Here is a 27,166-nt window from a genome sequence, read left to right as displayed (position 1 = left end):
TGCCGATTCATCCCTGACAGAGCCGAAGATCACTTGTCATATGAAGCCACTCGTGGTCCCATTTCATTTAAGAACAAGTCCCAAGGCCCTTGAAGAAATCACAAGTCTGATTCAAGATCAAGTGTCCATCACCCTTGAATCAAATTCAGCTCCAGATAAAAGGGGTAAATTCAGACCTTTGGAGGAAGTCTAGCAGAAGACCCTCCAGCCAATTCAAGAACAAGTATGTGGAAAGTAACAAGTAAAACACCTATTTCGGGAACTCTTCTTGCTAAGAGATTGAAGCACAATGATCAACTATCAGCCTAAATGATTTGAAATCAAGGGGAGATACTCATCAGGAGAAGTATCCAAAAACAAATTAAGATTTTAATGAGTCAATCGAAGACTTGTGGCCATCCAAGGGGAAGTGTTGTAGAACAATGGATGTCCACTCAAAGAATTAAATAATGGGCCCTTCCACTGTTTGCCGAAGCTTGCCTCATACGACTCCTATTTTCTATATAAATACAAACTCCACACAACATTAAAGAGACAAGTTCACGATAGAGGAAGAGAGAGAAAAGAGGAAGATGAGAGGAAATAATAGAGAGAGTTATTTTGTATTCCTATTATTCTAAATTATAATGAAAGCACCACTGTTGCTCCGAGGATGTACTCCAGTCACATTGACTATAGAGGAACCTCGTAAATTTTTTGTCTTATTTTATTTATTCCGCTGAACACACGGTCGATTTACAACAGTGATTAAATTCTAAAGAATAATTAATTAACCAAGCAAAAGTATTTAATTATAAAATATATGAAAGTGTATATACAAGATGTCCAAAAAAAAAAAATGAAAAAACTACAAGTGAACTAGGTTTAATACATCAGGCTACTGGGTATTGGCAGGGCAAGGTCGCTCTTAGGTCGAAAGTGAAACAAGATGAGGTGCTGGTAGCGAGATTTGGAGGTTAGACATCTGTATGGCTTTTACAAGGTCTCTCACTGTCCCGGCATAGGTCCTTATCTCTTTGCCCTGGGCCCTTAGCTAGGCCCTCATCTGCTCTTCTTGGATCGCAACTTGGCCCTTTAAGGTTGTCACTTCCTCCTTCAATGCATTGACCTCTGCCGTGTTTAATCACAACAATTAGTAATCAAAACGACTAAAGAAAACAAATAACCAAATCCATACTCCCTTGCAAACAAAGCCAATCAAAGTTAGTACCTCTACTTAGTCAATGCCAATAGTGGGCAGATCAAATTTTACAGGAAAAGAAAATTAGTACTTATCAAAGCATTGGTCGTTTCCCAAAAGATCATACTCTTCTAGTTTATCCTTTAGAAATCTACGTTCCAATAATAACTACAGTGATATCCGTCTACACTTAATAGTTTTTTTTTTCTCAACAAAGAGATGTTTAAAAACGTAAAAGGACTTCCATTCAGAGGTCAACCAGATAACAAGCACATATTACTCAAAATTCTTCACCCCTGTAACTATGACTTTCTAATAACAGATCCATACAAACATTTGGAAACATAAAAGCACTTCCTTTATCCAAATTCTTCAACTAGAGTTGGTGCTTACACAATAACTAATGATTTTTTCAACATAGCATCATTAACCACTGCCGCCAGACCCATACTTCTTGTTCAAGTTATTATACACTACCTAACACACAAAAACAGTACCTGTGTCCAAACAACAAATGCTAATACCATACTAAAAACCATAAATCATCATTCCTAGGAAACAACTTTTATTTTAATATTCAAATTCATGAAATTCTCTTTAAGCCAAACAATTGCAGAAAACTTCGGGTCTTCCCGGGGCGATTTATCCACATTTCCTACCAGGTTTTACTATGAAGTAACTAAAATGCTCCATTGAGCTGTCAATCATTAATCTTGTTTAAGTTTCTTCTTTAATTTGCTTTGGCATTTTCATTTCCAAGCACTGACCTTGTATTCAACGAAGCAATTACAAAAAATATGCAATTATTTTTTCATAGACCTCACCTACCAGAGAAAAGTTGGTGTAATCTTATTTAAGAACTGTGCCCTACTCACTCAGTTAGTTTACACTCTCACTCATTTCCCAGTTTGTTACTCCGTCATTTGCTCTAGGATTGTGATAGACAACAACATAAGTAGTTATATACTACTTATCAACTTGACAAAAACCAATATTCTTAACAGACTTATGTCTTATTAAGAAATTATTAGTTTTTAACTAAAAGGAATCTGTAAATTATCAAGAAGATGCTAATGGCAGATCTATAGGGAGAGTTTCTTTCTTTGTAATTTGTTGAGGGTCCAAGCTAGAAACCCCCACCTTCAATACATACTATCATCCCAACCATCCCATCACTATAAGTTTAGGTGTTGAGTATCTTTTTCTACACAAGCGACAATGGAAAGACATAATCAGACCTAAAGTCTCAAATGCAGAAATAATTGTTCTTAATCACTAGAGTTTAAGTTCGCTGTGAACCTACAAAAATAGTGAAGAAAAAACGGGTATCATCCTAGCTATGTCGTAGAGTGAAAATAATCGAATAGGACATTAAAATCGAGAATAAATACTCTTAACTACTTTAGTTACTAAAATCGACAATGAAATTATTTTACTCAATATTCTCATCGTAATCAAATCACAATCGTTAATCATAAATTCTACAAGTCCCTACCCAGCATGCACATTCAAAATGTAGTTCATATGCCAATCTTGTCAAGTTTTTCTTGTACCTGAAAACAAATTGATACCAGTCCAAGGAGCTTAACTCATGCAACTACAAAACACTGAGGGTGGACGAATGAGGGCGTTAATGTCATGGTCCCAAACAAACAAAAGGGATGATGTTATCGAAGATGGATGCCCAGAAATAATTGAACAGTGCCCAAAAATTGTTAGCATTTTCCTCCATGTTCATACACAAAACACACATACAGATCAACAAAATTGCAAACACTTCAGACAATTAACTCGAATCACATCACGAAAAAAGCAATTTCACCTTAAACCAAAACCAACATCCAATTTTATCTGGAGATTTCGGAAAAGTACTTAGAAATCAACATGCAATTTGAGCTCAAACCCTAAATAACAGAAACCCATCGAAAATAAAAAAGCCTTACCTTGATTTTGGTACTTGATTCACAGTGGCTTCGAGAGCGTGGTGGCCCGTTGTTTAGAATGAGAATGAGAGATTCACGTGGTGGTCTGGGTTCAAGATTTGGGGTTCACGGGAAAGAGAGAGGGGAAGATGAGCGAGAGGGAAGAAAGAAAGAGTTGGAGGTCTATAGGAAGAAAGCTTTGGGGTTCAAGATTTGGAGGTGCACGGGAAAGAATTGGAAAATTGAAAAAAAAGGCCTATTTTCCACTATTGCACCGCCAAAATTATCACAACTGGCACAACGTAGGTATACAATTTGATGTTGTGCAAAGTGGAAATGCAGGCATTACAAGGGCTACGCCCTTGATAATGATTCCTCCAAAGGCAAAGAACGATGAGATATGACCTTCACCTGCATCTGCTCTCTTGGAAACTCCGGCCAATAGTGGATCAGGTCATCTCATTGGTGCAAACAACATCAATCTTATTCTCTACCGAGTTTGGTCAGAATGTTAACCCTGCTTCTCCACCGTATTTTGGCCAGAATGTTAACCCTGCTTCTTCACCAGGTTTTAATCTGAAATTCAATCCTGCTTCACTACCAGGTTTTGGTCAGACTGTCCCGCAGTCAATACTGGGTCCAGGAACATCTATTGGCATCATCCCTTTTGTTCCTTAGACATAGGGGTAGCTCTATTTCTGTCTCTCTCTCTCACATACGCGCACACACATACAAAGTCACTGACAAGGGTATACTGATATCTTTTATTTCAAACTTGTTCAAATCTATTCTGAGTTTTTGACCTGAAGAAATGTGTTATTTAGTTTGCAAGCCCACAGTGCAAGATTTCTATTAGCGTTTGATATGCCGTTAAATGAGACCTTGGACTTGTTATCGTCGTTGTTTTTATGTTGTAACTTGTTATGGATTTTGCGCTTTGGCTTAGGGGTTGGTATTTTGAACTTCTTGTTGCATGACGATAGCTTAAGATTTTATGATAGGAAACAGACATGAGATCAAATTTCTACTGCAATTTTATATCTTGAGACATTTGAAATTAAATCATGGATATTTCTACAGTAGAGATTCTTTCGCACCTACTTTTGCAAAGATGGCACAACATCATACATAGACGCATTATATTGTGTTGATTTCAACCATTTGTTATATTGCAGATTGTCTTGTAAGTGTGAAGTATTTTTACTAAGTTATGCAGGATAACAATAAGAAAAAGGATTGAGGAATGCGAAAGTTCTTTTTCTCTGCAAAAGTTGCCGAGAGAAAATATATTTTCTACTACTTTAAATGAGCACGCATACATGCACTCTTTTTACAATCATTTTGCCTTAGCTAGATCCAAAAACAACACATTTGATCTCAGACACACATATACCTAACTTTTAGGATCGCTACACATGGCTAATTTAGCGTTACACATTTGAGCCTTACACTTGTAATTTTGAAGACTAAGTGCATACACAATTAACATTAAAGGACTTCTTATTCACTCATCAGCTCATTACTTACAATTCTACACTCCCCTTTAAGTTTTGAGCTGATTTCACTCCAAGTTTATCCCTGAGATAGCAGAACCGATCCTTAGCCAATGACTTTGTGAAGATATTTGCTAGTTGCTCATTTGTAGGACAATATACAAGATCAATGATCCCTTCTTGTAAAGCATCCTTGATGAAATGATATATTCGATCAATGTGCTTAGTTTTCTGGTGAAACACAAGATTCTTTGTGATAGCAATTGCAGCAGTATTGTCACACTGAAGTGGAGTAACCTCAGTTTGAAATTCACCAAAGTCCTCTAACACAAATCTGAGCCAAATTGCTTATGCAGTTGCCTCTGATGCATTAATATACCCTGCTTTAGCAGTAGAGAGAGCTACACAATTCTGTTTGATTGAAGCCCAAGAGAAAATTCCACTACCAAAGGAGAAAGCATACCCTGTGGTGCTTTTACTGTCATCCACTGAACCACCCTAGTCACTATCACAGTAACCGATTAGAATTGCATTTCTTCCCTTCACATACTCCAAGCTATAGTCAAGTGTTCCTTTGATATACCTGAGAACCCTTTTGGTAGTACTATAATGTTTGTTGGTAGGGCAGTGCATGAACCTTGCAAGTAAACTAGCTGCATACATCACATCGGGTCTTGTAGCTGTGAGATACAATAGGCTTCCCACAATTTTCCTATATTGTTCTTCATTTGCTTCACCACTGCCATCATCTTTGCTAAGCTTCTCAGTGGTAACCAAAGGTGTAGCAACAGATTTACACTCACTGAAGCCAAATTTGTCCAACAAAGATATAGCATACTTTCTTTGATGAAGAAAAAAGCTTGTATGTGGTGTGTTTGGATGACTCCCATTCCCAGAAAATGATGCAAGAGCCCCAAATCTGTCATTTCATACTTTGTCATCATATCACTCTTGAATTCTTCCAACATTTGTTGACTATTACCCGTGTACACAATATCATCTACATATAGAGACACAATTAAGATTTCTGCTTCACCTCTAGTTTTAGTGTATAGAGTGGCCTCACTTTGACTCTTCTCAAATCTACATTAAGTGAAATAAAAGTAAATTTCACTATACCAGGCCCTTGGTGCCTGTTTTAAGCTATACAAAACTTTATGAAGCTTGTACACTTTGTCTTCACTCCCCTTGACCACAAAACCATCTGGCTGTTCTACATAAACCTCTTCTTCGAGTACTCCATTCAAAAAAGCAGACTTGACATCAAGTTGATATAGTTTCCAACTTTTCTGTGCTGCTAATGCAACTAATGATTGAATTGTATCAAGTCCAGCCACAGGTGCAAAGGTCTCATTATAGTCAACACCTGGTTTCTGAGCATATCCCTTGGCTACTAGCCTTGCTTTATTTTTCTGCACTGATCCATCAAGATTAAGCTTGGTTTTGAACACCCACTTAACCCCAATTATAGGTTTATCAGTGGGTCTGTCCACTAGCTTCCATGTTGCATTCTTTTCAATCATTTACAGTTCATCTTTCATAGCTATCATCTATGATTCATCCTTAGCTGCCTCATCAAACTTTTCATGTTCCACAATGCAGAGATTTCATTGAGCTAGAACATCATCCAGGTTCCTCCACCTCAATGGAGTGTGATCAAAAGCTTGAGATTTTCTCATACTGCTACTCACCTCACTTGCTGATTTATGAGAAGATAATAAGCTTGGTGTTTGGACATAGTTCTGACCTTCAGGAGTTGTTTCAAGTGATGCACCCTTAGGCATATGAAGTAGCTCATCATGATTAAGCATAGTTACATAATTCTCAGAGATCTTCTTCTACTCCCAGGCTACATTTTCATCAAACATATCTCTCGAGAGTATAAGTTTCTTAGTAATAGGATCATACACTCTGTACCCCTTTTCACAAGTGGCATAACCTACAAATATGCCCTCGACACTCATTGCATCTAGTTTCTGTCTTAACTCACTTGATATGTGTACATAGCACAAACAACCAAAGATTCTAAGATGTGCAATCCCTGGTTTTCGACCACTGAATGCTTTAAATGGAGTTATATCTCTGAGAGCTTTTGTAGGACACCTATTCAGTATGTAGACAACTGTGTGTACAGATTCTGCCCACACATAGTAAGGTAATCCTTTATTATGAAGCATGGCTTTTGCCATTTCAATTGCAGTTTTGTTCTTTCTCTCTACAACTCTATTCTGTTGTGGAGTATAAGCCATAGAGAGTTCTTTGAATACCTTCATCTTCACACAACTTGTTAAACTCATAAGATGTGAATTCACCCCCTCTGTCACTTCTTAGACATTTTACTTTAAAACCACTTTGTAGCTCTACCATAGATTTGAATTTTCTAAAACAATTCAATGCATCTGACTTGTATCTGAGAAAATAAACCCACATCATTCTTGTGTAGTCATCTACAAGAAGCATAAAATACTTGTTTCCAGCTATGCACTCATTTTGCATTGGTCCACATAGATCCACATGAATCAACTCTAGTGGGTTACTTGCTCTCCATGCCTGATTCTTTGGGAACCACTCTCTATGTTACTTTCCAAGCTGACAACCTTCACACACTTCATCAACTTCTTCTAAATATGGAAGTTCATGCACCATTTCCTTCTCTTTGAGTTGTTTTAATCTTCTTAGATGCAGATGGCCTAACTTTTTGTGCCAGGTCCAAGTAGATTGAGACAAGCTTGTTTTCAGAGCTATATGATCATCAGGCAGGAATGCTAAAGGATAGCATCTATTCCTTTTCATTTCTACTTTAATTACAAGGCATTCCAGTAAAAGACCATAAAAAATACTGCATATTTTACCACCAAACAGCAAATAATACCCATGCTTATCCATCTGTCCCACACTCAGTAAGTTCTCCTTCAATTACTAGAGTCCCCATTCCAGCTACATTCATAAGCTCACCAGTTGGCATTTGTACTTTGCCTACTACATTTGTCCTTATATCAACCAACAATTTCTCATTTCCAGTCATGTGGTTGTTGCAACCACTGTCAACATACCATTCACCATTGACAACTGATTCAGAGATAGTGTTATTTGCATAGAACAAGTTTCTTGTCACCTCTATTTGATTAGCATTATTTGCCTTTTGAACTGATTTTCCTGCAATACACTCTCGAGCCCAGTGTCCAAACCTTTCATAGTTATAACATTTAGGTTTTCCCTTATACCTACACTCACTAAAGTGGAATTTAGAGCATACCCTGCACTGTGGTTTTGTGACTGCTTGACCCATTAACTGTGCATTTTGTGCAGGACTAGCATGAAATTTCTACTGGAACTTAGGTTTTGACTTCCATTTCTTGCCCTTAGAATTCCAATTCTTCTGGAACTGAGATGGATCAGATTGAGCTCCACTTCTATTTTGTCCATTTGGACTCACTGAGAGAGATGTAAATGCTTTCCCAGTAGTATCAATAATATGCAAATCAAACTGTTGTTCTTGGCTCTTTAAGATTGCAATTACCTTCTGCAATTTTACAGTCTCCAAACATTTTGTATTTTCTATAACCAAACAGATAGGATCATATGGTTGACTTAGACTAATCAGAACCTTTTGCACAAGTCTTTCATTAGAAAGAGATTCACCGAATGTTTTCATCCGATTAATCAATTCATTCAGCCTTGTAAGATAACCAGATAGAGATTCATCATCTCGCATCCTAGCATATTCAAATTGTCGTCTAAGATTTTGAAGTTTTATTGATATAACCTGACCACCACCGTGATATTCCCCATACAATAGATCTGAATCAGCATTGGCAATCTGAGGGAAGATGTGGTCAAAGACTGCAATTTGTATGATTCCTAGAGCCTTTGCATCCATCATGAACACAACATTCATTTCTTCATCGACTATATATGCCGATGACTCTTCAGTTTCCTTCTTCTTCTTCTTCGAATCAGGGGATGTAATCCCCTTTTCTACCAGATTCCATAACCCAAGAGATTTGAAAACCGTAACCATCTTAATTCTCCAGAACTCGTAGTTCTTACCGGAGAAAATGGGAGTTCTCACCTCCGAGCTTCCAGATCCAGACATCATTGGCCTGAATGATAATGAAACTCCGGCGACCTTCACCGAGCTTCAATTTAGCTCAGTGACCTCACAGATTCACACCCAGACTCAGTTGATCCAACCTGGCTCTGAGGCCATGTAAGTGTGAAGTATTTTCACTAAGTAATGCAGGATAACAATAAGAAAAAGGATTGAGGAATGAGAAAGTTCTTCTTCTCTGTAGAAGTTGTCGAGAGAAAATATATTTTCTACTACTTTAAATGAGCACGCACACATGCACTCCTTTTACAACCATTTTGCCTTAGTTGGATCCAAAAACAACACATTTGATCTCAGATACGCATCTAGCTAACTTTTAGGATCACTACACATGGCTAATTTAGCCTTACACATTTGAGCCTTACACTTGTCATTTTGAAGACTAAGTTCATACACAATTAACATTAAAGGACTTCTTATTTACTCATTAGCTTATTACTTGCACCTACTGTTGCAAGTAAAAATAAGAATCCCTGCAAATAGCAGATACATAACATTATGCACACTGGAACAGCGATCAAATACTTTAGTTACAAGGGAAATCCAACCTAGGATCTACACTTCATCCAGCTTGTCTATACCACTTGAGCGGAAGCAAGCAATATTTGCTGAATGGTGTTCATACATTAGCAAACAACCGATAAGTTTTGGCATCGAGGCTTATTTGTCTTACTGCAGCAATTGCAGCTAGAACCCCCAATATTGAGAAAACCACTGCGATAGTGGTGTTTAACACGAAAATGGGGCTTCTTTTAGATGGCTTGAAGGTCAAGTTATAGAGCACAACAGGCAAGACGAAGTCAAGGGGGATGAAACCAAAAGCCCCAATAACTGCATTGATGTCCCCGAAAAATGGAAGCATTGCTGCTATAATGGTTGCTAAGATGACAGACATCGAGCGAGAAACTGCCCGAGGGATCACATTGCGAGCAGAGAACTCTTTGCTAGTTGGATCTGCAAATGCTCGCTCAAGAACTTCATTTGTGGGCTGGAGATAAACCTGCAAACCAAGCAAATGGATTAGTGTTTTGCTCCATGTTTGAAGAAGAGATTTCGGGTGGTGGTGTTCGATTAATTTCTTACCACACCAACCGCTGATAGTTGCAGTATGATGAAAAGGTTAATCATGAAGATGAACCACTTTGGCACCAAAGGTTTGCCATCATCCAAGAAGTTGCTAAGGATGAGGCCTTCAGATTGGTTGCCAAATGCCCAATAGCCAGAGATGGTAACACTGAAGAAAGTCATCGTCACAACTGCATAACAAACACAGAGTCCCTTGAACATCTTTCCCTTCACTGGTGGTGCTATTGTTGCCTATTACCAAAAATTTTACAATTATTAGTTCCGAAAATCCAGAAAATAAAGTAACATGTTTGAGCCTACTAGGGTGTGTTTGTGAGTAGTTTTGATCATTCCAAAAGCACTTTTGGCTGTTATTTGCTGAAATATGAAAAATTATTTTTCGGTTGGACTTTAGGTGCTTCTTGTACAAGGATCCGATAACGCTTTTCTATGAAATGATTTCAGGTAAATATGTAAGAAGCACTCGAGTTTTTAATAAAATAACTTATGTGCTTTTAACAAATCACCTCCTAATAAAAACACTTTGTTGCAAGCAGCACTTCCAAACATGTTTGGTACTAATTCCTAAGAATATGAGAGGGAACTAAGGACAATTGGAATATTTTGAACCTGAATTTCTGGAATGATACCGTTGCCAAATGTTGTAGCAATGATGGCATTAGCATTAAAGACCCCAAAAACTCGACTTTGACTGTTGCCATTCAAGGAATAGTTCTTATGCGGCCCCTTGGAAGAACTTCCTGAAAAAAAATTATATTCATTTGTGTAAGTTTTCATCTATTCTAAATTATGGAAAGAGTGATATGAATTTGAGCACCTACGAGAAACATAGTTCTTTAGTCAACTTAACTATGCCCAAATAACCCACAAGGCAATGAACTTGATTTTAGTGACTGTATGTCCTGTTTGGCAATGTAGCAAAGACATTACCAATGTAGATGCAGGCAGCAGTGGTACAAGCACTATATGCTAGGCAAAGAAAGACAGACACCAAGTTGATGTGCCTGAGAGAGTGAAAAGATGGGATTTGAGCCAAAAGCAGCATTAAGCACCCAAATATGATCACAAACTCGTATAGCTTCATAGTCCCATTTGGGTTGGTCAGCAAGTAAACTGCCTGCATAATTATAAAACATGAAAGTTTTCAAACAAAAACAAAGTTACCAGCTGAGAAGAATCATAATATATATGAGTGGAAGCCTTAAAAAAAGTCTTCTACCCAGTGAAAGAGTAAGTTGAAAATTTTCTTCGTTAAGAAACAAACAAGCAGTGTCACTTCCTATTAGAGTCTAGTGGTATCTCTCTCTACTTGTAAGTAGAAGATCTTAGATTCAAATCTTGTCGACTGCAAGTTTGATATCAATTTATTATGACTCGCTCATTGTGTGACATATTGCTAATTCGCCTCCTTTTAATGTGCATAATATCAACATGCCCAAACAATAAAAAACATTAAAAAAATAATAATAATAAAGAAGGTGATAAAAAATTAATCAGATTACCTTTATGCATTGTCCTCCTAAAAGAGTACAGGCCACAACAGCGCCATAGCATACTAGGAATTGAATTGGTCCGACAAAATAACGACTCCATCTCGGACCTGTAAGATTCGATTTGTAACAATGACATATTGGCATAAGTTTATTTTTCTACTTATAATATGTGAAAGTATACATTTTAAACACTGATTATCTTAATTACTTTCTATTACTGTCTAATGATATTTATTTTCATATTTTACAGGTGAGAGTTTTTAGAATCGATCATAATAGATTTCGAGTATCACATACCCCTTAACACAGGAACGAATATGATCATTGATTCATTGAGGTACTTTTTTATAATGCTAAAATTAAGTTTTGGTGATTATATTTTTGGATAGAGTAGGTGTGAATGTCAAACAATCAACCCTGACACATCTTCCGACATTAAAAAGAAAAATGCGACTTCATCAAAAGTTAATTGGTCATCAATATATCAATATTATTCAACCTGTTTTCTTGCTAAATCTTCTTTTCAATATGGGCAAACCCATTTTCTTTTGGTAAATAAAAATTGACAAGGGCCATTTGGCCCATTTCAAAGTTAATGGCAGGCAAGCCACATCCCACATGAGGAGAGGAAAATGCCTCTAATACACGTTAAATAAATAGAGCCTTGTTGAAAACATTGGTAGTATTAAAAACATTGGTAATGTTGAAAATGTTGGCAGATTAATGAATGTCCACACAAATTTTTCAATACCCACACATAGTAATGTAGACTTTGGAAATGAAGGAGATCATATTTTTCAAAGGGTGTAATAAATACGTTTGGAGTTGCTCTATAAATAGTGTGCTCCGACTGCTATCAAAATACACAGAGAAAAAAGGAAAGATCAATAACATCAGTATATATTCCTCCTTCTTTTATTTGTCATCCCTTGGTGTTATAGTTACAGTGTGATATTTTACACCTGCTTCACTCCTGTCATTAGTAAAGGTTATCTCTCTAACTTTTACCTATTTATAACATGTTATCAGCACGACTCTCTAAAATCTAACCATTTTCTCATTTCTCTTCGTCGAACAAAAGAAAGAAAAAAAAGTTTCCTCTAACGATTTTACTGTTCATCTTTTTCATCCATGTCAACTGCTGGACATACCCTCGCGAATAACTATTTGCACCATGCCTGCTTTTAGTTCTCAACCTAACAGTTACATATATCTTTGATTTCTTGTTTGGTGTAGTTCTTGATTAGTAACCCAGTGTTTATTTATGTTAATTTTACTGCAATCCAAGATGGTGCGATACAATTGCCCATCTTGAACTGCAAATTTATTCTTGCTGCAATCCAAGATAGTGCGGTATCATCACCTATCTTGGACTACAAATCTAATTTTATTGCAATTTTAGATGGAGCGGTATAATGGCCCACCCTACTCTGTATATTTAAATTTTCCTACTACTTGAGTGGTGCGGAATAATCGCCCATCCTATGTTATGTTATTTCAACAAGAATGATGCAATACAATCGCCCTCCTCATTCATCTTGTAAATCTCGAGCCTGAAGTTTCGAGTGCTTATCATTTTGGCCTGAAGATCAAAATGAAAAATTTGTAAGAACTAGAAGTTCCAACACTAAATAGCTCCATAATACATATTATTTCAAGTTCTTGCACATCTCAGTTTTCTTTCAAAAAAGAAAATGGCGAACTTGGCATAGCTTGATTTTACTGGGAATAACTACCTTACCTGGGTAATGGATACCAAGATCCATTTGGAGGCAGGGAATCTTAGAGAAACAATCAACGAAGGGAACATTGCATCTTCTCAAGATCGGGAGAAGGCCATGATCTTTATCCCTCGCCACCTTGATGAAGGACTAAAAAACGAGTACCTAATGGTTGAAGATCCATTAGCACTCTGGAAGGTGTTGGGAAACAGATACAATCACTAGAAAACGGTGATTCTTCCAAGAACTCGTTATGAGTAGACTCACCTAAGGATCCAAGATTTCAAGTTAGTGGCTGAGTACAATTCTGCGATGTTCAGAATTAGCTCCCAGATGGAACTCTGTAGAGAAACCATCACTGAGGAAGATATGATGGAAAAGACTTTCAGCACCTTTCATGCCTCAAACGTGCTCCTGCAGCAGCAATATAGAGAGTAAGGTTTCACTGAATACAACCATTTGATATCTGTGCTCCTAGTTGCTGAACAAAACAATAAGCTCTTGATAAAGAATTATCACTCTTGACCTACTGGATTTGCTGATTCTCTCGAAGTGAACGCCACATCCTCTGGTGGCAATAATCACAAACGAGTGGCCACAGGCAAGGACGGTAGAACGGGAAAGGCAAGAATCATGGTGTCCAGTTTCACAACCAGGTTTCAAGGCATAATTCAGGCCCCAGCTTTAAAAATGTGAATCGTCACAAAGGCAAAGCTCATATGAACAATGCTCCCAAAAACTTTAAAAGAGCTTGCCATAGGTGTGGTGGCAATGGGCACTGGGCGCGTACTTGTCGTACCCCAAAACATTTAGTGGATCTATATCAAGCCTCCATCAAGGAAAAGGGTGTTGAAACCAATTTTCTCGACCAGGCTAAACCAATAGATATACCTAATCCAGTGTGTGATTTATCAAGGCAGTTGAACACAACTTACTTAGATGTCTCAGATTTTATTGTGGAAAGAGGGAATGAAGTATACCGGTCCAACTAAATCGTTTATGTTTGATGTACTGAACATGTAGTTCAAAACTAGCATTTCAAATTCAATAAAAATGGTGTTTAAATTTCTTGTTATAACTTGCTTTTAACTATGATTCCCTCACTAAGAGAGCATGGATAAAAACTATGGTCATTCTCAAAACATGAGAAATGGTGGAGATATTTGTCTTGTAGACTGCGCAACCACGCATACAATACTTTGAGATCGAGAGTATTTCTCAAGATTGATGTTTACAAAAGTAAGGGTAACAACAACATCAAGCCCTTCGGATGTAATGGAAGGCTCAAGGAAAGCCTAGATTATGTTACCAAATGGAACATACAGAATGCATTGTACACTACTCGATCTACTCGAAATTTGTTGAGTTTTAAAGACATATGTTTAAATGGATACAACATTGAAACGAAAAGTGCAGAAAATGTGGAGTACTTAGGCATTACCTCCAATGAAGTGTATATTGGAGAAGTTGCATGGTTTGACGAGTGGATTGTATTATACATACATAAAGAAATTGAATCACATACTGTTATGAACCATAAGTTCATTGATTCAAAAGTTTACATGCTTTGGCATAATCGTCTGGGTCACCTAGAATCTACCATGATGCATAGAATCATTACCAACTATAATGGACATCCATTATTGAGCAAACACATTGCTATCTCAAATGATAACCCTTGCAAGGCTTGTTCTCAAGGGAAGTTGATAATTAAACCATCACAATTAAAGGTTGATGTTGAATGCCCATCATTTCTGCAAAGAATTCAAGGGGATATTTGTGGGCCTATTCAACCATCTTGTGGACCATTTCGATATTTTTTGGTTTTGGTTGATGCATCTACCTGATGGTCACATGTTTGTGTCTTGTCTACTCAGAATGTAGCTTTTGTGAGACTTCTTGTTTAGATAATTAAGTTGTGAGCATAGTTCCCAGATTACCCCATTAAGTCAATCCGACTTGATAACGCTGGTGAATTTACGTCTCAAACCTTTGATGATCACTGCATGACATTGGGCATTGATGTTGAACACTTTGCTCCTCATGTCCATACTCAAAATGGTTTAGCAGAAGCATTGATCAAGCGGGCTTAGTTAATAGCCCGCACTCTGCTCATGAAAACAAAATTACCAGTCTTTGTATGGAGACATGCCATCTTACATGCTGCATCATTAGTTCAATTAAGGCCTATAGCCAACCACCAATACTCCTTAGTACAACTTGTGTTTGGATATTAGCCAAACATTTCACATTTACGAGTTTTTGATTGTGCTGTTTATGTACCTATTTCACCACCATAACAAACTAAAATGGGACATCATGGCCGATTAGGAATTTATGTGGCTTTTGATGCACCATCTATCATTAGATATTTGGAACCCCTGACAGGTGATATGTTTACAGCTCGTTTTGCTGATTGTCACTTTGATGAGACAGTATTCCCATCGTTAGAGGGAGAAAAGACCGTTCCAGAAAAATGGCAAGAGCTGACATGGGTTATTCCCACCTTATCTCATTTTGATCCTCAAGCATTCAATGTGAAAATGAAGTAAAAAGGATTGTTCATCTTCAAAGTAGTGTCAATCAAATGCCAGATGCATTTAATGATGCTATGAAAGTGACAAAATCACATATACCAGCTGTAAATGCACCTACAAGAATTGATGTCCCTGTTGGACAAAATAAAGTGGCAGCGAATGATTCATCTGGTGCACGCCTGAAGCGTGGTAGACCTTCAGGTTCAAAAGATTCAGCCTATTGAAAGAGAAAGATGAGGGCACAACTGAATCCAAATGAAATCATTCAAGAAGAGAAAATGAATGACAAATCCACAATTCATGATTCTGTACTTTCAGAAAAAGAAAATGTCCTTGATGAGACACATGTACCCGAAGAAACAGAAGTACATGAAAGCAAAGAAATCTCCATAAATTATGTTTGTAATAATGAATTGTGAGATCGAAATGAAATAATTATCGACGACATGTTCGCATTCGCAGTAGCCAATGAAATCATACTAAGTGATGATCTGGAGCCCTACTCTGTTGATGAATGCAAACAGAGACAAGATTGGCCTAAGTGGAAAGATGCAATCCAGGCAGAATTAAATTCCTTCGAAAGGTGAAATGTTTTTGGACCAGTAGTCCAAACCCCGCTTGGTTTTAACCCATGGGTTACAAATGGGTATTCACAAGGAAACGTAATGAGAAAAACGAGATTGCAAGATATAAAGCACGACTCGTTGCACAAGGCTTTTCACAAAGACCTGTAATTGATTATGAGGAGACGTACTCTCTTGTAATGGATGCAATTATGTTCCGTTACTTAATAAGTTTAGTGGTTTCAGAAAAACTTAACATGCAACTTATGGATGTCATCACCGCATATCTATATGGAGAATTAGATACTGACATATATATGAAAGTCCCAAAATGACTTAAGTTGCCTAAAACAACTAATAAACCACAAGGTATGCTCTCAATCAAATTAAAGAGATCATTGCATGGGCTGAAACAATCTGGAGGAATGTGGTATAATCATCTCAGTGAGTATTAAATCAAAGAATGGTGTACCAACAATGTCATTTGCCCTTGTGTGTTAAGAAATCAAACTCTGGATTTGCTATAGTGGCAGTATATGTCGATGATATGAACCTAGTTGGAAAACCTAAAGAGCTCAATAAAACTGCTGAATATTTGAAAAGCAAATTTGAAATGAAAGACCTTAGAAAAACAAAATTTTGTCTCGGCCTGCAGATTGAGCATTGTGCTAGTGGAATTTTGGTTCACCAATCAACTTATATTGAAAAAAACTTGAAGCAATTTGGCATGGACAAGGCTTATCCACTCAGCACGCCAACGGTTGTTCATTCTCTAGATATTAAGAAAGATCTATTCTGTCCAAAAGAAGATGATGAACTGGTCCTTGGTCCAGAAGTACCATATATTGAGTGCAATAGGTGCTTTACTATATTTAGCACAATGTACTAGACCAGATATAGCCTTTTCAATCAACTTGTTAGTAAGGTATAGCTCTGCTCCAACAAGTCATCATTGGAAAGGAGTCAAAGATGTATTGCGATACCTTTGTGAGACAACAGACATGGGTCTCTTCTACTCAAAGAAATCCACAAATGGCTAAGTCATTGTTGGATATGCAGATGCTAGTTTTCTTTCTGATCCCTATAAAACCCACTCACAAACCGGATATGTGTTCAAGAATGGAGATACATCAATCTCATGGCGCTCAACAAAGCAAACATTAGTTGCTACATCTTCAAATCATTCAGAAATACTTGTTTTACATGAAGAAAGTCATGAATGTTCTTGGTTAAGATCAATGATCCATCATACTCGGAATTCATATGGTCTACCTTCAAAGACAGACACTCTAACTGTCATCTATGAAGATAATGCAGCCTATGTTGCCCAAATGAAAGAAGATTTATCAAGGGTGATAAAACTAAACACATATCTCCAAAGTTTTTCAGTGCACATGAGCTTCAAAAGGTTAAAGTTATTGAAGTAAGACAAATCCGTTCCAATGAAAATCTGGCAGACTTGTTCACCAAATCTCTACCAAAGTGCACGTTTCAGAAGTTAGTGCAAAGTATCGGATTACGTCAACGTACCAATCAGATAAATTTGGAGAATGCGGAATCAGGGGTAGATAAATATCAGGGGGAGCATCCATGATACATGCATGTTATACTCTTTTTACTTCGATTAGGATTTTTCCCACTAAGTTTTTCCTATCAAGGTTTTAACAAGGCAACATAAGCATACTATCCAGATAAAGTTGTACTCTTTTTCCTTCGCTATGGTTTTTTCCCACTGGGTTTTTCCAAGCAAGGTTTTAACGAGGCAACTAATGTTGATATGTGGGCATCCAAGAGGGAGTGTTGAAAACATTGGCAATATTGAAAACATTGGCAATGTTGAAAATATTGGCAGATTAATGAATGCCCACACAAATTTTTCAATACCCACACATAGTAATGTAGACTTTGGAAATGAAGGAGATCATATTTTTCAAAGGGTGTAATTAATACGTTTGGAGTTGCTCTATAAATAGAGCGCTCTGACTGCTATCAAAATACACAGAGGAAAAAGGAAAGATCAATAACATCAGTATCTATTCCTCCCTCTTTTACTTGTCATCCCTTGGTGTAATAGTTACAGTGTGATATTTTACACCTGCTTCGCTCTTGTCGTTAGTAAAGGTTATCTCTCTAACTTTTAACTATTTATAACAAGCCTCTATAAAATATTTATTTATAACCTTGGATTTCACTTGACTTATTTAATCTAATGACCATAAATAAAAAAGAGAGTGTAAAAATTAGCACTTTTTTTTTTTGGACAAACGATGGTATCTACAATAAGGGGGTGAGAGAATGAACTAAGTCTCACATTGGATCCACCATAATGATGTGGTTCAACTTCACCTTTGACGAAAATCAAACCTATGACTTCTCACTTACAAGTGAAGAAGAATAGTACTAAACCATAGTACTAAGAGGTTTCCTAACACATTTTTGACACTGGTTAACTAAATCTAGTGCTGGTTGTGTACATTATTGTCATTGATGCATCTACAGATTCTACACTTACAATTGCTCTCTATATTTCTTTAGGAACAAACAATATTTTACATTATTCTCCACTGAGGAAAAAAAGGGATGGGTTCAAGCCAAAATGCAACAAGTTGAAGAAAAAAGACCCTAACAATCATGATAATCTACCACTTACTAAAGTTGCAATATGTATTAATATCATATGTTTTATTTTGATATCAATATTTATTACTCATCAATCATATTCATATGCCTCTAGTGGGAGGAAAGAGACCACTAGCTTGGGCTACAACTAGTCAAAAACCCATGTGACGCTAAGATTAGTGCAAATATATGTAGGATAGGGCACCCATGATATGCAATAATAAACTAGTAGGCAATGTGGGTAGGCGATAGACTACATGGCAGCTATATGTCTACTCGAACTGCTCAATTTATAGCCTAGACATGTATTATTAAAAAGGAAAATTAATGAAAAAAGTTTGAAAACTTTGAGTTTTAACGATAAGAACAAAATAAAGAGTAAAGTGAATAGTACCAGGATTGACTTTCTAGTGTAAAAATGTGGTTTTTCGTTAAAGTAAACAGTACCGAGAGCTTTTCATTAAAGTTCCCTTATTAAAATTTAAACTTTAAATAACTTTAAAAATTACAAAGTCTACGTGGTTTGTAACTGAGTAACTATGAGTTAACTGTGTTCTTCTGATAAATGTGGGCGTGCCAACTTAAGACTAAGTTCAGCCAAACAAGTAGAATAGGTGTGGTGGTGGTGGTATTGGATGCGTTGCGACTTCTACATTTGAGAAACTACAGCAGAGGAAGGAACGTGTCTCGTCCTTGGATTCTAGAAATTGAAGAAATTATTAGCGAAGTTTAGGATCTACTGCACCAGGTTTTGTTGACTTAACTTAACTCGTGAAAGTATAGGTGCACCCGAGGTTTTAAGGGCAAAGTTACTAAAGGGAGACGAGAGTAACCAATCATAGAACACTTTACTTTGCCGGGAGGTTAGTGAAACGACTTCTTCGGGCAAAAGAAGTAAGAAGTCTTCATCTACTAAGACTTGGATAGATAACCAACCAACTTAGAAGCGGTGCTATTTACTTGTCCAAACTATGCTCCTAAGCTATTTGATCATACTACTCCATTGTTGTTTACTTATTCAAATTGAAGATGTGTTGAGGGGAGGGTTAAGATTGTTAGTTTTTTTCTTAAGATGTGAGAAGGGTTTCACATAGAGTGTTTGAGTTTTTTGTTGAGTTGAAGGCTTTCATATTGTAGAACCTCTTCTATTTATAGAGATGAACTTCATGATAAATAAGTCGCCTAGGTAGAGTCCATATAGGATTGTGTTTACTTGAATATTCTCTCTTTATCACTATAATCACTTCCTTAGTCAAAACTCATCTTTATTCAGTCCTAACATCTTTGATTTGAACCAGGATTCTGAACCTAACCCCTTTGTGCACTTAATTCATCACTATCTGATCAAGAATGAATTATGACTTTTAGAATAATTTGGACCTCATATGAGCCCATCCTTATCTTTGGCAATTTTAATTCACTGAGGACTTTACTGAGCCTCACTTAAGCTTAATCTTCCCACGATCTCACTTAAGCTTACTGGTATTTCAGGCCCAAACAGAACCCTAAACTATAAATGTTGACCTTAAGACTTTTGCAACACCATATCTACATGTCAAGTAAACTTATAAATATAACAACACTTTAACTCTACTAGCAAGTAGTGGATTGTCATGTACTGATAGTGTTATTGCTAGTAATAACATTAAAAACTTATTAACGACAGGTGCACATAATTAAGAAATGAGAGGCCAAAAAAGGGTCTTCAAATTCGTACGTACCTAAAATGTCATGAGCCATGTCTCTGAATCGTAGATGGCGATGACCCAATTGAGCATAGTGTTCAAGAACCAAAGAGATTAAATTGTACGAATAGAAAGTAACTAATGCTCCGATGACTAAACACAAAATTCCGGCCTCCCATCCGAGGAAGGTGAAAGCGTACGGCAAACTCAGGAGTGCCGGAGCAACAATCGATGTTGTCAAGTGATAACCGCAGTGCACCCATGATCCTACATTAACAATACTACAAATTCAAATATTCTGTCTTTTCTTTTTACTTCTTTCCCCCTACATTAACAATATTACAAATTCAAATATTCTGTCTTTTCTTTTTACTTCTTTCCCCCATTTTATATAACAATATTATTTGAAGCTATTTATGAAAAATGATACTAGAAAATTTCAACACAAATAACACAAATAAAAAGACTACAAATAGACATTGAGCAAGCGAGACTATTTCTAGATTAGTTATTGCTAAAAGCATGATAACAGTAACCAAAGTATTAACACTTTTAGCAATAAGTACGCCTGAAACCATCACACTTACTTTGCGATTGTTACCCTTTTTTGTTGTTGTTTTGTTCTTAGCAGTTGCACCAATATATATCGTATCCCTAACATAAATAGAAATCTAAACGGCTAAAAATCTTATAAAACAAGATGTTATACTCGAGCACATATGTATGCACAACGCAAATTAAGTGGTACGTATGGTCAACAACTCAACATGTACAGTGGTGTGAGAAACAGTAACAACCAGAATTTTGACCCATATGAATTATGAGAGAGAGAGAGAGAGAGAGAGAGAGAGAGAGAACAAAAGGGTGAAGAAAAAAATATCAAAGCCACCAATCAATGTGATGATAATGATAATGACCACGGTGGAAGAGATCATCACAATAATGATAAACAAACAGAAAATAAGCTTCCATTCTAAATCTAATTTTTTTAATCGAATTACCAGTTATGGTTGAGAGAGCTGAAATTATTTAGGCAAGATTTTTTTTTTTTTTTTTTTTTTTTTTAGGTTTAAGATTTATATTTTCGACACACCTCTTTATACATGATATTATTTGAACTTAATATGTGTACATCGTTATATATATTGAAAAACATAAGATTACGTATACGAATTGTTGAACTCAATACATAAATAAAAAGAAGAGGCTCATAATCATTTAAATCATTAGACAATAGTTTCTCTTCCTAATATGAATTCATACAACCGTAATATTCTGTATCTTATAATATGATATGAAGAATTAACAAAGTAGTTTATAGGTGTACCTTTGGATTTGAGAACAAAACGAGCACCGGCATCGAGTTGCTTCTGTTCGTGATCATGATCATCTTCTTCGCGGCCAACTTTTGCATCATCTACTCGATCATCATCTACTACTACCGATGTTGGTGGCAGCGTCCCCATCTCTCTCTGCCGAAAAACAGAAAACAAAACCAAGAGCAACAAAAGAAGTGGGATGGGATCAGATCTTGAAGAGACTTGGGGTTATATATCTGCGTGTGTACATAATATATAGCCGACCTGCGTAGCGCATACAGTCAAAGCGGTCCCTTCGATGATGCGCAACTTTCCTCCGGCATCTCGTCACTATATATTATTGTTTTTCTTTCTAATATAATAGAGAGAAAAAAAAAAAACATGTGATATAAAAGGTCTGTAGTGTTGTCAACGTGGCTACGTCTCTACTTAATGGTCAAACCCCTCTTGCGAGCTAATCGTAGAAAAAACACCTTGCGCGACGTAGGGATTTTCGTTGCGCAAAGTCAAAAATCATTGCCTAAGGGTTTGCGTGACGTAACTTTCGTTCCGCGCTAACCGTCGCACCAAGACAGTGACAATAGGGTTTGCACAACACAGGGCGCGTGTCATGCAAAGTGCCTTAGTGGCTTTGCGCCCTGTGTCGTGCAAAGTGCCTTAGTGGCTTTGCGCGACGTAGGCATGGGTCGTGCAAACCTTTTTTTTTTGTTTTGGTCAAAAATAATTTTTTTTTAATTTTTGATAAATATTGTAATTGTTGTAGAATAGTGGATGTCCACTCAAAGAATTAAATAATGGGCCCTCCACTGTTTGCCGAAGCTTGCCTTATACAACTCCTATTTTCTATATAAATACAAACTCCACACAACATCTAAGAGACAAGTTCATGACAGAGGAAGAGAGAGAAAAGAGGAAGAGGAGAGGAAAAAATAGAGAGAGTTATTTTGTATTCCTATTATTCTAAATTATAATGAAAGCACCACTGCTGCTCCGAGGACATACTCCAGTCACACTGACTGTAGAGGAACCTCGTAAATTTTGTATCTTGCTTTATTTATTCCACTGCACACACCGTCGATTTACAACACATTATCAGCACGAGAAGCTCTCATGTTAGTAGAAAGCACAACGCCATAAATCAGGTGAAGCACTATCTACCTCTCACCTCCGTCAACTAAAATCTCACAGAATAAAAACGAGATGAGAAAACTCGTACTTGATAATTGGTTTCCAAAGATCTAGAAGAATCTCATCAAACTTAGAAACCCAGATCGCGTTGTTTTCAACGGATCTCGAAGACTCCGATGAATCCTCAGTTATATAAGATGGTGATGGCAGGACTAACTCCACACAGGCCTCGCTCTCTTGTGCCTCCATCAACCTCACTGTCATCTATGTCTCTGTGAGGAGGTTCATGCTTCGCAATGCCATATTCAGTCTCTCGTAGCCTTTTGGATGCAATTGAATTTGGGCAACCTTCATAACAACCCAACTGGCCCTGCGTTTCGAGACTGACAGAGAAGGAAGAAAAATAATAGAAAATGGGGATTGATGGAATGGTAAGGCACATGTGAAAAAATAAAACAAATAAAAAAAGTTTGGAAATGTGTGGTCTTGACTGCACCCAAAGAAAAATAATAATAATAAAATATAAAGAAATGTGAATAGTCCACAGCACCATTTGGTCAAAATAATAAATAAATAAATAAACAAAACAAATATAAATGTTTCTGTTGGTGCATGGCACCATGCTGTAGAAATAAGAAAAGTAATAATAACAGGGTTTGAATAAGTGTTGACAAAAGAAAGAAAAATAATAAATAAAAGGAGGTCTGATACTTCTTGTTATTTATGTGAATTGGAGTCCCTTTCACAAGTTCTATTTACTTTAAAGCAATTTATTTATCATGGACGGTTTTACCGCTTACTGCTTTAAGTTTTGATTTGTGTGAATGGTGTTGAATTAAAGCCCTTGTCACAAGCTTTATTTACTTAAATGCAATTTATTTACTATGGCTCGAATTACCGCCTATTGCTTTAATTTATTTATTGTACTTATCTTTTGTTACGATGAGTATATACAGGACCTGAAGTTCCTTGATCAGATCAGAACTTGCAATTTCTTGATCCTCATCATATAAAAATGATTGGACCCGAAGTTCCATCATACAAAAAGATTAGGCATGAAGTCCCATGATCCTCAGATCAGGACATGAAGTTCCTTAATGAGTACAGTAAGTTTGAAGTGCCGCAGTGCCTCAACTTAACAGTATAAAGGTCAGAAGAGTCTCAGTCCACACCAGAAGTTCCTTATATCCATACTCAAAATGGTTTAGCAGAAGTATTTATTAAGCGGATAAAATTGATTACCTGCGCTCTGCTCATGAAAATGAAATTGCTAAGTTTCTACATGGGGAAATGTCATTTTACATGATGCAATATTAATTCGGTTGAGACTTGTTGCCAACCATCAATATTTTTCAGTACAACTCGTGTTTGGACGCAAGCCAAACATTACACATTTATGAGTTTTTGGTTGTGTTATCTATGTGCCTATTGCACTGCCACAATAGACTAAAATGAGGCAGCATCACAGACTAGGAATTTATGTTGGATTTGATTCATCATATATCATTCAATATTTTGAACCCTTACAGCGTGGTTTGCGAACTATCATTTTGATAAGAAAATTTTCTCGCCGTTAGGGGGAGAAAATAACATCGTTCCAAAAGAACGATGATAAAATATCATTCCAGAAGAATGATGAGAAAAGACCGTTTCAGAAGAACGAAGAGAATTTGTCTTATTTTGATTTACGAAGCAATCGATATGAAAATGAAGTAAGAATAATTGAATGATGTGTTAATTAAATGTCAGATGCATTTAATGATGCAACAAAAGTGATGAAATCACATATACTTGCTTCAAATGTGCCTACAAGAATTGATGGCCCTGTTGGACAATATAATGAGGCAGTAAATGATTTATCTGTTGCATGCCTGAAGTGTGGCAGACCCTTAGACTCAAAAGGTTCGGTCTTTCGAAAAAAGAAGAATATGACACAATTCAACTATTGCATTCCCAAAGCATAACTGTTGCATGCCAGAAGCATGACAGTCACCGCATGGATACACGCCCCAAAAAGGACAATCCGCAGACATGAGAATCTTGGTGTCTCATGCATGAAGCATGGTAGAAATATAGGTTCCAATGACTCAACTCCTGGAAGTGGAGCTTGCAATCCAAGCTCTATAACACTCAAGAAGAGGTTATGATCCGCATTCTCTAAATTATGACTATCCTAGAAGAGATTAGTGTAATGCCCTTGAAGAGGCAATGGATATCCAAAGCAATGAAAAGTTTTTATGCAATGCGCATGTGCATGAGAATATGGGATCACAGATTGACGATAACCAATGGTAATGTTAGTTTTTACAAGTAGCTACTAAATTAATCAATGAGCTATGTTGATATTAAGTTCTCTTCTTTTTCCATCAACAAAATTATTGACCAAAATGGAGAAAGGCAATTCATTACAATTTTGTAAGAACATGGATAAATAGACCTATATACTTGAATACAATACAAATAGCCAAAAGATGTTAAACCTAGAAGGTTACATATGTGCATTTGTAATATCGTGAAATACACTCACATGATATGACACAAGGTTGTAAAGGAATTCATATGAATGGAGAATTATATATGAAGGGTTGTACGTCGCCCACATCATATCTCCATAAGTAAATCCCTCAAGAATACATGGAAGCAAATTGCTCTGTATAAATTCCAAAGGAAAATGTGTCATGAAGTGTAGAAAATCCCTGAAGGATTCTTATTGCTTGAAGAAAGCCCTAAATAGGTAAAACATAAAATATGTACTCAATACTAATGGATGGTATAAACTGCCTTAATGAGTACTATCACTATGATATTGTTCCAACATACTAAAATCTTTTGCAAGAGTCAATGACATTAGATTAGGACTCCTGAAAAGTCTAGAAAGATTATAAAATGTTGAAAGGAATATTGTCTCAAACTGCAGATCGAACAATATGCCAACACGAATATTATCCATGATGTTTATGATATTAAAGAATCATATGGATTGAAGACTATGAGTTGAATACTCAAATGATTTAGACACTAAGAATGATCATTTATCTTCGATAAGGTAAAGATAAATTGATATTTGGTCCAGAAGTACCACATCTTAGTGAAGTATATGCTTTATTGTATTAGCACAATACATTGAATGAAATAAAGCTTATCAATTGATATCTCAGAGAAATTATAGACATGTACATACACATAAGTTAAAACAAATAGGGTGGAGCCTTCACAAAGGTTGCTCAGGTAACGCCTCAATACTTGGAAGTACCCCAGAAAGGGGAGGCACCGGAGGTTGATTATTTGGAGCCTCTATACTTGGTAAAACTCCGAATGACGAAGGCAATAGGTGCCATTGGAATAAAGCCTCGAACCTCTGATTGTCACTTTGAGTCCGACTTTCAGATTCCAGCAGCTGGTCAAGCTTTCTTTTCATGCTCGTTGAGTAATTATTTGTAAGCATGTGTAACACTCTATTCTCATGCTTAAGCCCTCTAATATCTTGTTTAAGACTTACCACCTCAGTTATCAATGATTCAACTTGGCGAGTTCGAGCAAGTAGGCGTTGGCCCATATTGGAAACAGAGGCAGCACACTGAACACTGAGAGCCAAAGAGTCTTGAACGGCCGATTCATCAGACCGTTTTGAAAGGATTCTATTATCCTTTGGAGTGAGAAGATTCCTAGCCACCACGTTAGCGGTTATGTTCTTCCTCATCGCAGAGTCTCTAACTGTGGCCATTAGAAGATGAGAAGGACGGGTGCCATATATTTTCCTGGCTCGACTCATCAGTATCCCTCCCGAGTCTCAAATCTAAACAAAGGTTAGATAGGCAAGCCATTTTCAGAAATGATAAAGGAAAAATGACGTCAGATAAAATCTCAAAAGTGCAAGAAGGGGAAAATTCTACATGCATGCAGTTTTCCGAGCATACATTTTAAGCATAATTGATGCCTCTATAAAAAGAAGAGGCAACAAAGCCACTTGTTCGGAGATCGAAAATGCACCGCTCTCCGAATTTCAAAAGCTAGATTTCCTGGATCAAAGTTCATCAACATTTTTCAGACGCAATCTCAGTTTTTCAGATATCATGTGCAACTTCGTCAAAGATTTATGACAATGTTGAAAACATGTAAATCTTATTGTTCTAATTATACCACAGTTGTTGACAAGAGTAAAGGCACAACATTACTACTTGCTATTGGGAAATCTCAATATATGTTTATTCTCCATAACAAGGCAGACCTGCATGAATACCTAACTTTTCCTCATCTCCGAGATTGCATCTCAAAATACTCAGTTTTCTTCCTCTCTGAGAATACCTCT

At 36.8% G+C, this 27,166-nt stretch overlaps 2 protein-coding genes across 2 annotated transcripts; both read right to left on the bottom strand.

Moving 5' to 3' along the window:
* Window positions 1-7,473: 7,473 nt before the first annotated feature.
* On the bottom strand, window positions 7,474-8,691 carry LOC125470289. Its single transcript, XM_048569129.1, has 2 exons — window positions 7,925-8,691; window positions 7,474-7,819 (listed from the first exon to the last, which is right to left on the bottom strand). Exons 1-2 carry the CDS (start codon window positions 8,689-8,691, stop codon window positions 7,474-7,476), a joined length of 1,113 nt encoding a protein of 370 aa, XP_048425086.1.
* Window positions 8,692-9,104: 413 nt separating this feature from the next.
* Window positions 9,105-22,106, bottom strand: LOC103954747 (GABA transporter 1). Its single transcript, XM_009366568.3, has 8 exons — window positions 21,994-22,106; window positions 21,738-21,882; window positions 20,447-20,677; window positions 11,295-11,392; window positions 10,723-10,909; window positions 10,402-10,532; window positions 9,790-10,023; window positions 9,105-9,706 (listed from the first exon to the last, which is right to left on the bottom strand). The coding sequence occupies exons 2-8, from the start codon at window positions 21,874-21,876 to the stop codon at window positions 9,326-9,328; spliced, it is 1,401 nt and encodes a 466-aa protein (XP_009364843.1). The 5' UTR covers window positions 21,877-21,882; window positions 21,994-22,106; the 3' UTR covers window positions 9,105-9,325.
* Between the last annotated feature and the right edge of the window lie 5,060 nt (window positions 22,107-27,166).

The sequence above is a fragment of a genome, unplaced genomic scaffold, assembly GCF_019419815.1.
Source record: "Pyrus x bretschneideri cultivar Hongxiangsu unplaced genomic scaffold, Pyrus_bretschneideri_v1 Contig5, whole genome shotgun sequence".
Lineage (NCBI taxonomy): Eukaryota > Viridiplantae > Streptophyta > Magnoliopsida > Rosales > Rosaceae > Pyrus > Pyrus x bretschneideri.
The sequence above is the reverse complement of the archived record's forward strand: the minus strand, read 5'-3'. Positions and strand labels throughout refer to the sequence as shown.

Coding starts and splice junctions, on each gene's coding strand:
- LOC125470289 (XM_048569129.1), bottom strand. CDS start 8,691: ATGTCTGGATCTGGAAGCTCGGAGGTGAGAACTCCCATTTTCTCCGGT. Junction 7,820..7,924: donor AAGTCAAAACCTAAGTTCCA/GTAGAAATTTCA, acceptor TAGTGAGTGTAG/GTATAAGGGAAAACCTAAAT.
- LOC103954747 (XM_009366568.3), bottom strand. CDS start 21,876: ATGGGGACGCTGCCACCAACATCGGTAGTAGTAGATGATGATCGAGTA. Junction 20,678..21,737: donor TTTTGTTCTCAAATCCAAAG/GTACACCTATAA, acceptor TTGTTAATGTAG/GATCATGGGTGCACTGCGGT. Junction 9,707..9,789: donor AACTATCAGCGGTTGGTGTG/GTAAGAAATTAA, acceptor CTTGGTTTGCAG/GTTTATCTCCAGCCCACAAA.